The sequence below is a fragment of the Oryzias latipes genome, chromosome 23 (genome assembly GCF_053564925.1).
Source record: "Oryzias latipes strain Hd-rR chromosome 23, Olatipes_Hd-rR_3.1".
NCBI classification, from domain to species: domain Eukaryota; kingdom Metazoa; phylum Chordata; class Actinopteri; order Beloniformes; family Adrianichthyidae; genus Oryzias; species Oryzias latipes.
The window spans coordinates 16,101,878-16,119,060 of NC_136259.1; the positions used below are offsets into that span (position 1 = coordinate 16,101,878).

The 17,183-nt window shown below is 38.8% G+C and overlaps 2 protein-coding genes across 3 annotated transcripts; both read left to right on the forward strand.

The window, feature by feature from the left end:
- Positions 1–29: 29 nt before the first annotated feature.
- Positions 30–5,373, forward strand: LOC105357082 (uncharacterized). 2 transcript variants are annotated; one of them, XM_078942191.1, is made up of 8 exons: positions 39–169; positions 521–614; positions 913–1,020; positions 1,159–1,215; positions 1,301–1,459; positions 1,694–1,847; positions 2,032–2,129; positions 5,089–5,373. In XM_078942191.1, the coding sequence occupies exons 2-8, from the start codon at positions 612–614 to the stop codon at positions 5,236–5,238; spliced, it is 729 nt and encodes a 242-aa protein (XP_078798317.1). In that variant the 5' UTR covers positions 39–169; positions 521–611; the 3' UTR covers positions 5,239–5,373. The 2 variants fall into 2 exon arrangements, with proteins under 2 accessions (XP_023808347.1, XP_078798317.1); XM_023952579.2 differs by lacking the exon at positions 521–614 and having other exon boundaries at positions 30–169.
- A 1,771-nt stretch (positions 5,374–7,144) lies between these two features.
- On the forward strand, positions 7,145–16,928 carry si:dkey-14d8.1 (uncharacterized). Its single transcript, XM_004083139.5, has 7 exons — positions 7,145–7,387; positions 8,785–8,993; positions 9,219–9,314; positions 9,499–9,591; positions 10,172–10,282; positions 13,427–13,550; positions 14,277–16,928. Exons 1-7 carry the CDS (start codon positions 7,363–7,365, stop codon positions 15,929–15,931), a joined length of 2,313 nt encoding a protein of 770 aa, XP_004083187.1. The 5' UTR covers positions 7,145–7,362; the 3' UTR covers positions 15,932–16,928.
- The last annotated feature ends 255 nt before the right edge of the window (positions 16,929–17,183 follow it).

Here is a 17,183-nt window from a genome sequence, read left to right on the forward strand (position 1 = left end):
AGTTTGTCTGAAGTGAAAACAGACTGCTGGCCGGTCCTCAAGTTTCACTACACGTTTGGATGTTACACTCATACTCACAAGCCCAGAGATGAGCTCCGTCTTTGAACTGAAAGCATTGATTTTCATGAAGCGGATTTGAGAGAGGCTCTTTCTCCATATGAGGAAGAAAGTAAGTATTGCTTTTGTGCTTTTTTGCAGTTTGTTGAAATTTCCTTGACTCTTTATTTTTTTTAAAAACTCACTCTTAATTTGCAATTTTCTGCAAACATTTTGGGAATTTATTAAGAGCAAAACAATTCTGTTTAATTTTTTATGTTGCAACGTGCAGTCTTTTTTAATCCAGTTAATGCAAACAAATACAGAGACATCCCCAAATAATATGATTTCAGTGCAGTTACATGTGAGACAAAACAGAGGAGCACCTATTGTGGAGGCTGCTTCCTTTTTAGAGCTGCATTTAGATGCATTTGGTTGCATTAAGAGGTAATTGCTCCATATGGAGCTGCTGGTGCACTTTCAGATGGAAAGCAACAATAAAAAGGCACGAGGTGGATGATTTGTTGGAAACAAAGGGAGGTCGAAAGCAGGATGTTTGGACTTCAAAAGAAAAGATGGTCGGTATTTCTTTGCTCACCCCCCCCCCCCCCCCCCCCAAGAAAAGGGCAAAATAATGTTTTGCACAGTCTTATGTGAAAATGAAATAATAATCTTCATTCATTTTGAACTGAACTTAGTTTTAAGTTTTCTACTTAAGCATCCACTTTCAGTTGCAAACGTCAGTGGGATTTTGCAGTTATTGTTGAGGTTTTTCTGGTTGGCTTCCTAACTGTTGCTTCTCTAAAGTGTAATAATTTTAATGTCTGATGAATGATAATTCCATTTGCTGCTCTTGTTTGCTTGTTTTCTCTACAGATCTTGCAAGCTACTTGGTTCCTCTTGAGTTTGTTATTGAGTTTGAAACTCTCCTGTGGAAAATTTGGAGCACCAATTACTGATGATGTGAACAAGCTGTCAGTTTTGGTGAGAATGCTCAGTTGTTTCAAGTTCATCACATGTATAGCAAAAAAATAGGTCCTCTTTGCTTATCCAATTGTGAGGCTCTGATGTAGTGTTAAAGGGAAACAAAATCATTTCCTGTTCTTTTACATTTCATTTTAGAAGCAGAATATTCCCTCTGATTATGAGATTCCGGTTAGTTACATTCCCAAAGAAGTGGTATGTACGGAGCATGTCACACAGTCAAATTGCAAATGAGGGACACTGGATTTTGAATAAAAGGGTCTCTGTTTTTTGTATTTAGGCCGGCACGTGCTGGGTGGTGTTAAATATCTACCCTTTGGAGCAAAGTCTTCGAAAGTTAAGCACCATGTTTGGTGCCATCTCCTCCAACAAGGACACCATAACAGTCTTTATTGCAATGCTCAAGAGTTTACGTTTCACCTTTGATCATGAGGAGCTGGTTAGTATTTTTGTTTTGTTCTAAAAAATAGACAAAAATATAAAATATCCTCTAATATTTTTGCAAGAATCCACAGTTGAAATCTTCATGTTGTGCTGTGAAAGTAGCTGTCCAAAACCCTGTAGAACAGTTTTAGGCAAAGGCATGCCACATTTAGACAATCCCTGGCTGTTTTTTTCCATACTAATTGCATAAGTGAGTTATTTCTAAATGGCTTATTGGTTGAATCCCTAGGAAACTGTGATGCAGGTCTTCCAGTGTCACTATCAGGAACAGAGTTTACAGTCAAGTCTTTACTTTGACCACATCAGAGATGTTTTACGTGCTGCAGCTCAAGGATCATCAGGCTTCTCATGTAAACCACCACCATGCCGTAATCATCAACAGGGTAACTATTATTTCAATGTGTTATATTTTTTGTAAACATGGAGGGAATTATAGAACATTGATTTATGGTCCGGGGCCCCAATTATGGTTGTTACATAAAGATCGAGCGAGCTCCCCTGACCACTATCATATTTCTAATGTGTAACGATCAGTTGCGCATTTCAGCTAGTTTTTTTTTCTTGCAGGTCAGGAAAAGAGTCGTGGACACAGCTGGCTCATGAGAAGTCCCCTGCTTTTGGTGCTCATCCCTTTCACAACCTGTGTAGTTCTCATAGTGTGGCAGGTGAGAGAGAAGAGCTTATTATAACCTTTAACCCTGACCTTGGAAAAATAATTTAACTATGAATAGATGACTATAAAAGAAAAAGATGTGCCATGGTTCTGTTGATATTGAAGGAAAAGCAATTTAACCGATACAAATACATCTTCACATCCCTTCCCCCACAAATGAATGGGCTTCAATAAACATGATGTCCCTTATAGTTAATGATGATTATTGTTTAAAAGTAGTAAAAGTTTGTAATTTCCAAAGAACCAAATAAACCTCAAAATTCAAATGTATGTCGAATATATGAAATCTTTATATATATATAATGGCATATATATATATATATATATATATATATATATATATATATATATATATATATATATATATATATATATATATATATATATATATATATATATATATATATATATATACTATGGCATATATATATATATATATATATATATATATATATATATATATATATATATATATAGTTATAGTTATAGTTATAGTTATAATTATTGAGCACCAGGATTGTTCCAGAAAATGAAGAAAAAGACATTTAGTAAACATTTTTGCCACTAAGAATAGTACCTATGGATTTCCTAAGGATGCAGAACTGATAAAGCTTTCCAAACGTTTCAAAATGTGGCTGCAGCATCGTGTCATTGCATGCACTTGTCTTAAAAAGTAAACAAAATAATGCACAAAATTAAACAGATAATTGGATATGATCTCAGGAAACATCACAACAAACATCACATGCTACTGTAATTACAAATATAAAATGAGTTTTTTAGTCAGTAAGAGGTAAGTTTTACATTTGTTTAGATAAATATTAAAGACCCACTCCTCTGAAAATTGTGTTTATGTTGTTTTTAATGTTTTCTTGTGGCATTTTTCTGATTCATGGAGATATATGGAAAATAATCTTAAAATTTGCTGCACGGTGGCGCAGTGGTTAGCGCTCTTGCCTCACAGCAAGAAGGCCTCCGGTTCAAGTCCCGGCTGGGGGACATGAAGCAGAACAACAATGGGGGACCGTTCTGTGTGGAGTTTGCATGTTCTCCCCGTGCATGCGTGGGTTCTCTCCGGGGTCTCCGGCTTCCTCCCACCGTCCAAAAACATGCTTCATTGGTTAATTGGCAACTCTAAATTGTCCCTAGGTGTGAGAGTGAATGGGTTCCCCCCCTGCCTTCGCCCACAAGTGGCCGGGATAGGCTCCAGCAGCCCCTTGACCCCGAAAGGGAAAAATGGTCAAGAAAATGAATGAATCTTAAAATTGCAATTCTGAGTATTTCTTTATTCAAATTGCTGTGAATTAGGAGCAGATGAAGAAAATGCTGCTGGAAAAAGCTCATAAGTGTGACATACAAGTTACTATGGCAAGCCACAAGCTCACTGAGAACACTTTTAAAATAGATCCAAAAGATGATCGGAGAGGAACTTCAACAAAAGTGAATAAATCTAGCCTCTAGCTAAGGTTGCCGTGCTTAAAACTGGAAAAATTAATACATAAATCATTTATGCCTTCTCAAAATTGTGACTTGTTGCTCCCGTACCTCGCCTACATTGATGAAGTATGGGGGAATATTTATAATCATTTCATTGCATCCATTTACATGTTACAACAATAAGCAGGCCTGATCATTTACAGCATAGGATAATTAGAGCATACTAATCAAGTTTATTACAGTCACAATCAATTAAAATACAGGATATTGTAAAATATCAAACTGTACTAATATGGTAAATGGTAAATTGCGTATACTTATACAAAGCTTTTCTATCTTACTCAAAGGCTTTACAGTCACAGTCTCATTCACCCATGCACACACACATTCACACACTGGTGGCGCCTACGCTGCCAAACACTGACGCCAATCTACCACCAGATCATATATCATATAAAGTATATAGCTAACATCCAGAAATTAGTTATATACCCATTATCTAAGAGGAAAAGGAACATTTTAGTTTAATAATGGTAAGAACCAACCATAGGAGATTTTGTGTGAATTTCAAATAACCTGAGGTCTAAAAAAAACTTTTTAAAGTTCTACTCTAAAGTTATAAGCATATACTATGGGCACAATACCTGAATATATGATAAATACTAGCATGTAAAGATCATTATGTTGACATTATTGATATCAACCAAAGACTATAAAAGAAAACATTAGTACTCATTTATATATGAATGTCATTGTTATTTAAATTGTATATTGATGAAGATGAGCATGTTCATGATTGTTAAAATCATTGTTAAAATAATTATTGTATTATTATCTTGAAAGTAAAGGTATATTTTTTTTAGGGGCTGGCTTAAAATAGCTAAGCTTCCACCTGCTCCTTTCAAACATGTTTTCCATTGTAACTTTTAGATTGCTATTTAATTATTATTATTATTATTATTATTATTATTATTATTATTATTATTATTATTATTACTATCATTATTATTATTATTATTATTATCATCATCATCATCATCTACGATTTTGGATTCCATTTAACCATTAAAGCATGAAGGAAATTAAAAATGCAAGAATCATGGCGGTTTTTGGTTTATTTTGGTTAGTTTATTTTCACTTGAAAAAGGATTTTTTAAATGATTTTTTTTTTTTTTTTTTACTACTCTTTAGAAATCCTTTTAACTCCAAAATATGCTTTTGTGGTTTTCTCGTTGTTGTGCAATAAGACATTATAAACACAAAAAAAAACATGCTTGGGTTAACTTTCCATCAGTTTCTGTGATTTGCATGTTTTGTAAGGCTTGCTGTGTCTCTAACAAAACCTCCAGTGGGACATAATTTAGTGAATACTTCCGGGAAGTCAAGTTAATTGCAGCACATGAATAATTTAAAAGTGAAATGAAAGTTCTATAATTTGTATATTTTTAAATGCTTTTGTCTATGTTGTTGTTGATTTTTTATATATATATATATATATATATATATATATACAGGTCAAGTGCAGGAGGAGATTACCAGCTGCCAACACTGCAAATGGCCAAATGGTAACTCCAGACATGATCCCAACTCTGTCTGTCTCTATTCCACTTGAAACACTCACCCACGCCGCTGACACTCAGCCAAACGGGGGAGGAGATCGCTGAACACGAAAGAGGATGGAACACGATTAAAGCAGGGGAAAAACAGACAGCAGGATAACAACTCACATTCCAGGTTGTTCTGTCGTTGGAAGAGCTCAGACGGATGGCTGAGGCTGGATGGGCACTACCCTGCTTTCACTCATCCATGCACCAGAGATAATGGATGTGAGAAAACTGAGCTGCTGCGAAGACCGGTGGTCAAAAGCAAATTCCCCTGACTCTTCAGAGGAAGCAAGAGCTTAATAGATGGCCATCTGCCAAAATATTCTGTGAAGCAAACATATTATTTTATCTTTGCAAGTGAATAGAGGAATTTGGCATATTTTGTTTTGTAGTTTGGTCATATATTATGAAACATTACCGGAGCCTGAATGTTTGCAGAGCCTTTTATTTATTTGACTGGAAGTGCTGATAATGCAAGGAGTCAACACACTGAATTACATCCTGCCTAGTTCTGACTTTGACTGAAATGCATAATTAGCTTGTGGGGGGAAAAAAAACATTAACCTTGCTGTCTGCCCCTATACCATTGAAAGGACTGGTGCAGCTTATCTGAGGCTTCTTTTTTGGACGTCATTTTGATCTGTGATCTGTCATAAAGCAGACCTATCAGTCCCAAACAACAAGTGTCCCACTTTGTGAATCAAAGATTTGACCAGATGGCAGATTGCCATCGCCAGAGGCTTTTTGAATCCAGCCATTGTAGTTCAAAGTTGTTGCCCAGTGATCTATTGATGCTCCCCAGCCCCAGTGAGTGTGTTAGAGTTTGTAATGCCTCATTCCCAGAGTCAATCACGTTCAGTCATGAGAACATGACTCCCTGATTGTGTGCGCCCTTGTACTGTATGTGTCAGAGCCATGGAGCAACAGATAGGGTTGTCACAACGAGGGAAAGTAAGGGAGACTGGGACAGAGACATGGATGGACGGATGAACTCAGTAAGAAGCATAAGGGGCGTTTGTTCTCGTCACAATGGAGGAGGCCGTAGGCAGGAGGAAATGCCAGTTACAAACACGACCGATCTCAACAGATGTCAATGAATCAGCGGGCTAAGAATTTCTCCAGACCGCAGGCTATGAGCCTTCTCTACAGTGTGGTCAGGATTTCACTAATAATTTTTCATATTCTGATTATTTATTTCCAAAATACTTGTATTAAAAGGTTTACCATGTCAGAAAATGTGCTGAAACTCTATTACAAAATGCTGTCCTGTGAATGTAGAGTTTGAATGACAGATTTCAGATTTCTATTATTGAAGCATCTAAGTTATTTTGTCCCAGAAGGAAACGTTTACAGTTAATATACTGACATGTATTGTTAATGACTAGCATATTTACAACATGAATGTACAGAGCCTAAAAAAATACACAATGATAACATAATAAGTTTCAATTGATTTCTGCACTTAAATCTTTTAAGAATACTGGTCTCCTTCTTGTAAACAATGTTTGATAAAATGAATTTCTTTGGCTGAAAATTTTGTTTTGTTATTATTTGTTTTGTCAGAGTTTCGTTTACTCTTTGTCAGCATTGTAAACTTTGTTTTAAGAAACATAAGAGATAAATTCCTGCCATCATGTCAATAAACACCTAAATCATTTAAAAGGGTCTCTTTGTTTTGCTCAGTAAGAAACTGGTCACTGTTATTTATTTTAACTATTTTTAACTCTACATTTGATTAAAAACATGAATTACAACTGGCAAAAACTGTGGTGGTTGAATTTGTTATAATTACATGTTTATTGTGCTTGGGAAAAAAGACATCATTTCAGAAAAAACACAAACTTTGGCAGTATGGAACTTACTAACATTTGTCAAGTAAAACTGAACTCATTGTATGATTCAATTAATATTTAATGATCTATTTAAACTGTATTTTTTGCTTTAAAAAAAGTTTAGAAAACGAGGCTTTTATTTTCTATATGAATATCCGCCGGATATGAACAGACTTTTGTTTTGGAAAGCCGCTGATCAGCGGCCGCCATTATTATTCCTGGCTTGACGTCCGAAATAAGACGGTTTAAATAGTTTTCAACGTTGTAATTTAGGGTAAACTGTTTTATTTGTTGTGTGTTTGTGTCCGTCGATACATTTTCTTCTTGCGTTAGCCACGCAAATTAGCAGAGCATGGACAGACGGTCCAGTAGAAAAGGTAAGTTGCTAAGCTAACATCGGAAAGCTAACTCAGTGGCTAAAACGGTAGTAAGAAAATAAGACGCAGTTCTGGCCATCTGCTGCAAAAAGTACACTCGTTGCTTCTAATTACCAGCCACCATCAACTTTAATCGATCTTTACTCATATTTTATTATTTTTAATAGTCAATTCGATTTATAATGATGAGATATATTTAAAACTAAACAATCCGTCTTTTTTCTGAGGGTCCCGCATTTGTATTTTGCGTATTTAACATTCTTCCTCCTAACCTAGGCAAACTAATAGTCCATTTGTCATAGCGTTGGCTGAAGTTTTAAATGCATCCCTCAAAGAAGATTGGCGCTCAATTCCTCCATCATCATGGCACATGCAGCACATCTGCATCCTGCAAAGCACACAGACGACTCCGCAGCGCCCCCTGCCAAAGACTCGATTTTGTTGACAAAATCTTATAAAAGACGAAAAAAAAATAGTGAGGCCTTTTATTTCATTTCGTTCTTAAAACTAACTCGCTTATAGATAATATCCCAGTTAATCAAGTATTATTCCACTCTACTTAAAAATGCTGCAAATGTTATTTATGTTATTTGCACATCATATGCGTTTTGAGTAGTTAATCTAATATATATTTAGTCCAAGAATGGGATTTGTATTATTTAAACTTAAATAACATAGTTAGATTTTGCCCCAAATTTCAGATATTTTTCCACTAAACTATCCATACATCTGTTTTGTTTTTTACATCCGCGAGTGTACCATAAATAAAAAAGGACAAATAGTTAAAGTATGTTGTAGTTACTACCTGACTGACAGACTTCAGGCTTCTTGAAAGCCTGTCATCATTTTAAGTTCCTACATAAGACTGCAGTAGCATGAAGTTTTTTCATTGATTTTTAAGGGACAGTTCAAGTTTTTGGGGTATTTTTGACATTTTGAGACAAGACATTATAACACATTAGACAGTTTGAGTTCTGAGTCTCCAAGTAACTTCGTAAACTTGATTCCAAGTAAACTCGATTGCTTAAGTGTCCATTTTTGGCTGTGGTGCAGAGGTAGAGCTGTCGACCTCTGACAGAAAGATTGCAGGTTCGGTTTCCCCTTTGCCCACCCATGTGTCCAAATGTCCTTGTCCAAAATACTGGTTAAAGTTTGGCGCCAGTGCTCAGTAGTGGAAATAGGACTGTGACTGTAAAGCGCTTTGGGCCTTCTAAGAAAGCACTCTATAAATATATGCCACTTACCATTTTTACCATTAAAGTGCATGTCAGATCTGGTTATTGTATCCCTCAGTTATCAGATTTTTGTGGTCATTCAAGCTGTCTCACCAAAGTGAAAAAGTGTGCTCTTTTTTTCTTCTTCATGTTTTAAGTGACTATTTCCAAACTATTTTCCAGGTGCTAGGAGCTCCCTTCCACTGGCCTCCCTCCGTCTGATGGCTTCTCCTCTTCAACTTACATATTCCTACATGTGGCAGGTCATACGACAGAAAAATGTGAAGCATTATGGGAAAGTGGAAGAGTTTGTGACTATGGTGACTCAAACTGTTCCTGAGCTGCTGAGTTTCAAGCAGACTGCCCAGCTAATTTTGGGGTTGAGAGCCAGGGTGAGTTGTTTTCACTCCGTTTTTGTTTCAAAAATGACAAATCTATTGGAATAAAATGGGCATAATTTCGATTATTTCATATTTATTTAAACGCTCTAGATGCCTTTTTTTAAGCATTTGTTCTACTACTTTCCTTGCAGTGAGCTAAATAATTACACACTTGAAGCTAAGCATTTTGCTAAGCTTACATGTTTCTGTGATCAATTTTGTCCTTTTGTATTATAGGTTATCTTGGAGCTTCTTCACAAGGAAGGCCCACCAGATCTGAAGGCTATCCAGATGCTCATCAACAAGTTGAAGGTCACCACCACATCTTCTGGGGTGCGTACTGGAGCATGTTGTTTTGTGTATTGATTCTATGATATGTTAGTGATTTGTTTATGTTCTCTTGGGCACCATTTTCTTTATTCATGGTTTGTTTTGTTCTGATATGTTCAAATTATAAATCAGTAGAGTTTATTTTTCCCATCTCTGCAAACACAATGTTTTGTTCCCTTTGTTACAGAAGGATAATGAAGTGGACAAATCACAAACAAACTTCATGGTGCTGGTGCAGAATCTGCTCAAAAACCCCAATGAAAGGAAGCGCTTCTTCAAGGTACCCGCAACTCTTGAGTGTTTATTTAAACATTATATAACACAAAATCAGTTCAGACCTGCTTGGAGTTAAGTTTTCGATTAAAACTGGATATTTGTTTTCTTAATTTCCTAAGTGGAATGTCCTTAATTCCTGAAGTGGATCATTTTTGAAACGGTAAAAGACTTAAAAAAGTGCATGTTTGAACGACAAAGGGCAAGAATGAATGAGCTTTTCATTTTCACAACAAATGAAAGAAAAAATACAAAAGAAGCTCGAGCGTGTTCTAATGTATTCTGTGTTCACAGAATAATAAAAGTGAAGATGAAATTCAGTCATTTGTATATACATTAAAAAAAATGCAAAACAGCAAATACATATTTACCCTCTTTTTGCTTGACATTCTAAAACAAAATGTTGAAGACACAATTTCTATCCATGTTCATATTAATTTCCACATACATGAAATTCAGAGTGACAATTAGGGAAAAAAAAGAGTAAAATAGAAACAGACTTTATTCATAGAAGAACAACAAAATAGATCTTAAGGTCAAAGGAGTAATGAATACAAAGACGATGAACGACATATTTTTGTACACAGGAAGTCTTCCCTCTTCATTATGGCACAAAGTTTGATACAGCACTGCAGGCTTTGATCGCTGGACTGGTTTGCAAGTTGGAGCAACTTCTACCTGTTCCCAATCTGTCCCAGGTATGTCATGCAGCTCAACATTCAGCTCCTGCTTTTTGGGAGTGTGGATTCCAGGGTTATTGAACACTGGGTGCATAGAGTTTCTTTGGAATACTTTTCCGATTTCTTTCTTTGTGTGTTGATCATTTTTGCATGGCTATTACCAGGGTTCTTGTAAAAACTAATCACTCTCTAGTTTATAGATTTGCAATGAATATCTTAAAAGCTTTAAAAATGTATTACTTAATATTGAAGTACAGTGGTCCCTCATTCATCACACACTTCACAGTTTTCTCAGACAGACTTTCAACAATCTTCCTCTCTTGTTTAACCTCTCCAAGTTTAAACCTTCATAGAAAAATAAATCAGATATAATGGAATGAAAACCAAGATCTGTTTGTAATACAGAATTAAGTAAATTTGGCAAACTGGCTGCATTCTGTAAAGGAGACACGGTACAAAGGAGACTGAAATTTTCTACAACCAATCAGGACGCAGAACATACTGCACTGTAAAAAAAAAGAAACATGCTAAATGCACTAAAAGGAATCGCGAAGCTCCAAGGGCGGCAGTGGCTCGGGTGGTTTTGCAGGTCGGCCAATGATCCAAGGGTCAATCCCCTGTCGTTGGCCCCAGTGGTGTGGGAATGCGGTGGTGGTCAGACAGGTCGTAGGCGCGTACTGGCAGCCACGCAGCTGTGGCTGCATCAGTAGCTTACCATCACCAACTAAAAACGAGGAGTGAATGAATAATGGATACGCATTGTGAGCATCTGGAAAAGCGCAGAAAACCCATCATTAATACTATTAGGGCTGCATAACTGTTACAGCGAGGGACCGCTGTGTATCACAAAGTAGTTCATGGTTTGTGACATTTTAAATAGAAAAGTAAATTTTGTTTGTACTACCTACTATAAGTTTCTGTGGAGTATAAGTCGCACCAGCCCAAAAATGCATTATAAAGTTAAAAAAAAACACACAGATAAGTCGCACTGGACTATAAGTCGCATTTTGACAGGAAATTTATTTGACAAAATATCTACTGTTTATCTAGTTTATCTCTAGTAATTCTTTCTCATACTTATTTATTTATTCCTTTCATGAAGCATCATTGGCCAACTAATACTCTGTTTTCATCCTGTATTTGTAGAAACAGTTGTCATTTTTATTGCATTTCTGAATCTATGAAGTTATTGGAAAATAGAATATTATGTTGTTAGCCTTCAAGATCTTACTGTAAAAAAAAGTTTGCTGATTCTGAGTCACTTAACATACTCTTAACACTTAACATACCTCATACATCAAATTGACCTAGGACATCATCTCTGTTCCTCACAAATGAACATAACAGGAGGGTTAACAATGTATTTATTTCAATTTATTTCTAATATAAGTCGCACCCCTTGCCAAACTATGAAAAGAAGGGCGACTTATAGTCTGGAAAATACGGTATTTTTTTTTTCTACCTGGTTGACACCAGTAGGGGGAGTGGAGACTCACTGCACTAGAGGGCTGCATTGGGATTGGGTCCCGCCGGGTCCCGCGGGACCCAACGCAAATCTCGCGGGATTGGGCGGTTTGAATTGTACTGCGGGCGGGAGCGGGCGGCAAAAAAAAAAAACTCTGCGGGATCAGTTTTGCCATGAATATCTCATGAATATATAAAAGTGGACTACGTTAGGCTGTGCGGCTGTTGGAGTCTTATGTACTGAAGCTCCGTGAAGGCACCAGGTAGAGACGCCTAATGGCCACTGTCATCTAACCTGTTGTTGGGGGTGTGCAGTGCCCCGCCCCGCCTCTTAGAAATTGTGTTCTTTAAAGCCTGATACCGCGGTCGCGTATGGGCGGAGCTATCAGCTAAAGTTCTGGTCTGATCGCTGCATGGAGCGATGTGTGCATCAATGCATGGTAGACACGAAGAATGTGGAGAGATCAGGTTTATTATTTTAAAGAGTTCTGCTTGATAATCATGTTTCCATGTTTGAGTTCATAGAATCATCCCAGAGAAAGTCTCTGCTTCAACTCCCGCAGTGAAAGCTGCGTCTCAATCTGACGCCGTGTTTCCATCTCTCTGACAGAGTTTGAAGCCAAAGCCCCTCCCCCGCCTCTTTACCTGCTTTTCCTCTCTACCTGTTCACCCGTTCACATCCTCTGCAGCTTAGAGTTATTTTCCCCGCGCTCCCAGTGTGTTCTACACAGAGAGCACAAAATACGGTCATAGCAGGTTAACACGTTAGTTGGAACGCTCTAGCGCAACAGAAGGATGAAAGAGCTGTCAATCTATCTGGCAACACTTCGCGGGATAAGGAAGAAGCAGAGGTTTCCTGACAGGGACATGATGTCAGTTGATGAAGCAGAAAAGAACCTCAAACGAGGTTCATCGTGTTCAGATCTGCGTGCCAATGCCCCACTGAGGCGCAAAACAGCAAAAACGGGAAAAGGCTGAAGCTAAAAAAAAAAAAAAAAGTATTTTTCCGTCAGGAAAAAATTAATTCATAGATTTTCAGCTCTGTTGAACCATTACAATGTTTTTCTTCCTGCAAATGACTTTGACCTGCATCTATCCCAGCTGGTTCAGCGCGCTTCAGGCCGTCTGTCTGCGCGCGGACACACGCACACTTTTTTTTACCGAACAGGATTTGTGAAAATATATTTAATGATTATGTTGCACATTACACAAAAGAGGAATGCATGAAAAGATGAGACTGGAGGAGGGACATGAATCTCTTTAATAATATCAATACAAATACGTGTTTTTTTCTGCGGGACGGGAGACGATACAAAATCAATGCCTCTCTATTACTGTGCGGGACTAAATTCTATGAGTTTTGCGGGTGCGGGCGGGAGTGGACATACATATTGCGGGTGCGGGCGGGAGTGTAACGCATACGTTGCGGGAGCGGGCGGGATTGGTCAGAAATTTGGCGGGTGCGGGCGGGAGCGGGATGAAGAAAATAGTCCCGCGCAGGGCTCTACACTGCACCTTCTGCCTTATGTCTGTAAAAAGGTTGGATAAAATTCTGATCCAAGTCGTCTTAAAAGCGTCTCACATCTTGTAGAAATCTCTGAGATGATCAAATAAAACCATATGTGTTGGTCAGGGATTCACATCAGCAGAGACAAAGGTCTTCACTGTGAATTAAACTACAACTCATTTGTGCTTTAGCTTGGTTCTCTGATCTCAACGGAGCCCAGCGTCTTGGATGCTTGCGGGGCCTTTATTCCTGACCAAGGAGATTTGAAGACTCTTCTGCTGCACCAGCAGGCCAAAGGTCTCCTGGGCGTTAAAGGTTTGTTTCTCGTTATTTAAGATTACTTTTGTTATGAAAATGAGTATGTAGCTTGTGTGTAAATGGTTAAAGACCCACTCCTATCATCTTTTGATCTATTGTAAAAGAGTTCCCAGTGGTCTAATTATGATGATTCAGTTTTTACCCTAAATATAAAAAAACTGCATTGTTTTCCAGGACATAGTTTCTGCAGAGCGGCAGGAATTCACTAGAAGTTTGCCTCTGAGTTGTGGGCAGAACTGTTGGTGCGGAGTAACCCCGCCCCCCTTCCCGTTGCTGAGGGCTCTCTGTTTATGAGCTCTCTCACTAGCTTATTTATATATATATGGTGAGCGATATCAGAGCTATCCAGCCATACAGTTTAGATCCAGATACCAGCTCAGATGAGGAAAATGAAGATGTACATGGATCTATTTGTCTGCTAGTGAATGCATCATATTGGAGCAGAGCAGGGAGTTTGTGGCCCACTCAGTGTATTTTCTACCTCAGAAATAAGCTCTTTATCAACATCATTTTTTCTACTGCTTCTGATTCACTACGATTTGAATAAAGAAATACTCAGAAATGCCGTTTTAAGCCATATTTTCTTTATATATGTCCTCCATTATCCCCAAAAAATATCCCAAGAACATGTTAAAACCACCAGAAGCACCATCTTCATCAGAGTGGGTCTTTAAATGTTGACTGTGTGCCGATGAACACGAGGAATCTCTTTTCTGTGTGCAGCGACCGTCTCAACCTCAGTGGGCGACTGCGTACTTTCATCCCTTGCCTTCCTTCCCAAACCGGTGGAACCACCAACACCACCCCCACCATCGCCAAAGCAACCAGAGGCCACCCATGACGAAAGGAGCAATATTTCCCTGAGTGACCATGACGATGCGGGATGTGTCTCTGATAACTCTGACATTCAAGAAATTTTCCCTGAGTCACCTCTGCAAAGAGAGCCGGCAAGCCACCCTACGGCTAACAACAAGCAGACAAAGGAAGCAGATCCCGCTGTTTCTGCTCCACAGGAGTCTCCCACCGCTCCTCAGAGCAGCGGGAACGATGGAACACCAGCACCTCCAGAAAAACCGGAACTACAGCGGCTGCCTTTGAAATCAATCCCATTCAGGGTGGTACAGGTGCCGGTCAAACCTGCCGCTGCGACACTGAACGCCAGCAGCGCAGGATCAAAGGAAGGGCCAAAGCCTCAGACTCAGAGGGTGACGTTACATCAGTGGGTGTCGCAGATTGCCTCGAACTCCATGTCCCTTCCTGCTTTACCTCCTCTTCCTCCCGGCAGATTTAGCGACTGCGATGACATGCGGCCTAGCATACGACGAAAAAAGCAATTCAGGCATTTGACCGACCGATACAGCTGCAGTGTGTGCGATAAGAGCTTCCCCTATCAGTCCAAGCTGCTGGATCACGAGCGCATTCACACTGGCGAGAAGCCCTACCTGTGCACGGCGTGCAACAAAAGTTTCCGAACGCAGGGGTTCCTAAACAACCACCTGAAGACCCACAGCACAGAACGTCCTTTCGCCTGCGGTCAGTGCGGCAAGTGTTTCACCAAACTGCAAAGTCTGACCAAGCACATACTGGCCCACAGCGGCCAGAAGCCCTTCTACTGCAACATCTGCAACAAGGGCTTCACCCAGTCCACCTACTTCAAGAGGCACATGGAGTGTCACACCAGCCAGATGACTTTCCCCTGCAAGCACTGCAACAAAATCTTCCCAACAGCCTTTAAGCTGTCCAACCACGAGCGCTGGCACACCAGAGACCGCCCCCACATGTGTGAACGCTGTGGGAAGAGGTTCCTCGTTCCCAGCCTGTTGAAGAGACACATGGGCTACCACATAGGCGATCGGCAGTACCTATGCTCCCAGTGTGGGAAGACCTTTGTGTACCTGTCGGACCTGAAGAGACACCAGCAAGACCACATCCCCAAAGCCAAGATCCCGTGTCCGATCTGCCAAAAGAAATTCTCCAGCAAGTACTGCCTGAGGGTTCATCTGAGGATCCACACCAGGGAGAGGCCCTACCGGTGCACCATATGTGACAAGACATTCACTCAGGTCGGCAACCTGAAAGTGCACATCAGGTTGCACACCAACGAGCGACCCTTCAGCTGCGACGTGTGCGGAAAGACCTACAAGCTGGCGTCTCACCTGAACGTCCACAAACGGACTCACACGTGCAAAAAGCCCTGGACGTGCGAGACGTGCGGGAAGGGATTCTCCGTCCCCGGCCTCCTGAAGAAGCACGAGCAGCTGCACATCGACGAAGCAAACCCCGACTTTGCCGGTAAGCGAAGGCACCGAGGCAAACACAAGAAGCACTCCCTCAAGAGAAAGTATGACGAGGAAGAGGAGGGCAGCGATGACTATTAAACAAAAAGGAATTTATTTGTGCTCATAAATGCTGATCACTGTTAGAAAAAAAAGGGTCCTGTGTTGATCATGTGACTATTAAAGCGACATTTTTTGGATGATATACAATCCCTTGTTCATTATGAGTAATCATAATTGACCAAAGTATTGTTTTTTAGTCACTTCATGAGCATAGAAATCATGCATTTTAATGTAAAACCATTTCCCCAAATGAAAAAGTATTTCTCTTTTTATTCTACTTCATGGTGTGACAAAAAATAAAAAGGGGAAAACAGTAATCGTCAGTCACTGATTCTGTAAATCTTCCACCTTAAAAAAATTAGAGGTCTGTAATGTTTATCATAGATACAGGAAGAGAATTTTTGCTTTATTGTCTACACCGTTGTACAAAAAAATATTTAAAAATCACTTTTTTAGATTATTTCTCTCACAGTTGAAGATGATGAACATTAGTCACCAAACTCATCCCTTTAATTTGCTAAATTAGTGACTTAACTGCTTTTTTGCCTCACTGTATGTTGTACATTGTGATTTGGGGCTAAATAAAGCCACCCAGGATTTTTACTTAAACATATTTACATTTGTGTGATTGTAGTTATCTTTGTATTTTTACTAAGTCTAAAAAATATCAGCATCATGTTTATGTAAAAATACACTTTTTATATGATAAAAATGTAAATATTTCAAAGCATGTGACTGTAGGAAACTTCTTGATATTTGATAAAAAAAACTGTAGCACATAGTGCAATTTTCTTTGATTTGCTTTACTTTTTTGTCATTTTCAACTTTTTTTTGTTTTGTTGCAACAATTTACTGTATATATTTCACCTTTTTTGTTGTTAACTTCACTTTATCTTCATGTTGAAGTGAAAACCTGCAATATTAAAGTCTAGAAATATGAGGTAAACCACCAAGTGAGAACAACCGTGTATGTAACCCACCAAGAAATGTTTGCAGCTTTTACAGAAAAATAAAAAGTTTTGTCAAAAACAAATAACTTCTGGTTTTGGGGGGGTTTGGACAAATAAAAGTTTAAATACAGAACTTTGTTTTGAGCCAGATTTAGTGACATTTCATTATTTCTATCAGTTGTTTTTATTACATTTTGCTGTAGTGAAGATGAAAAGTAGAGGCCTAACCTTTAACCTTATGGGATTCAGAGTGAACATCTGCTACAGGGAAACCTGTTTCCTTACTGTACTTATGACAATAAAGTCCTTTGAATCTCTCATGACTCAACAGGACAGGAGTG

Coding starts and splice junctions, on each gene's coding strand:
- LOC105357082 (XM_023952579.2), top strand. Junction 1,460..1,693: donor CCTTTGATCATGAGGAGCTG/GTTAGTATTTTT, acceptor TTGAATCCCTAG/GAAACTGTGATGCAGGTCTT. Junction 1,848..2,031: donor ATGCCGTAATCATCAACAGG/GTAACTATTATT, acceptor TTTTTCTTGCAG/GTCAGGAAAAGAGTCGTGGA.
- si:dkey-14d8.1 (XM_004083139.5), top strand. CDS start 7,363: ATGGACAGACGGTCCAGTAGAAAAG. Junction 10,283..13,426: donor CTGTTCCCAATCTGTCCCAG/GTATGTCATGCA, acceptor TTTGTGCTTTAG/CTTGGTTCTCTGATCTCAAC. Junction 13,551..14,276: donor AGGTCTCCTGGGCGTTAAAG/GTTTGTTTCTCG, acceptor TTCTGTGTGCAG/CGACCGTCTCAACCTCAGTG.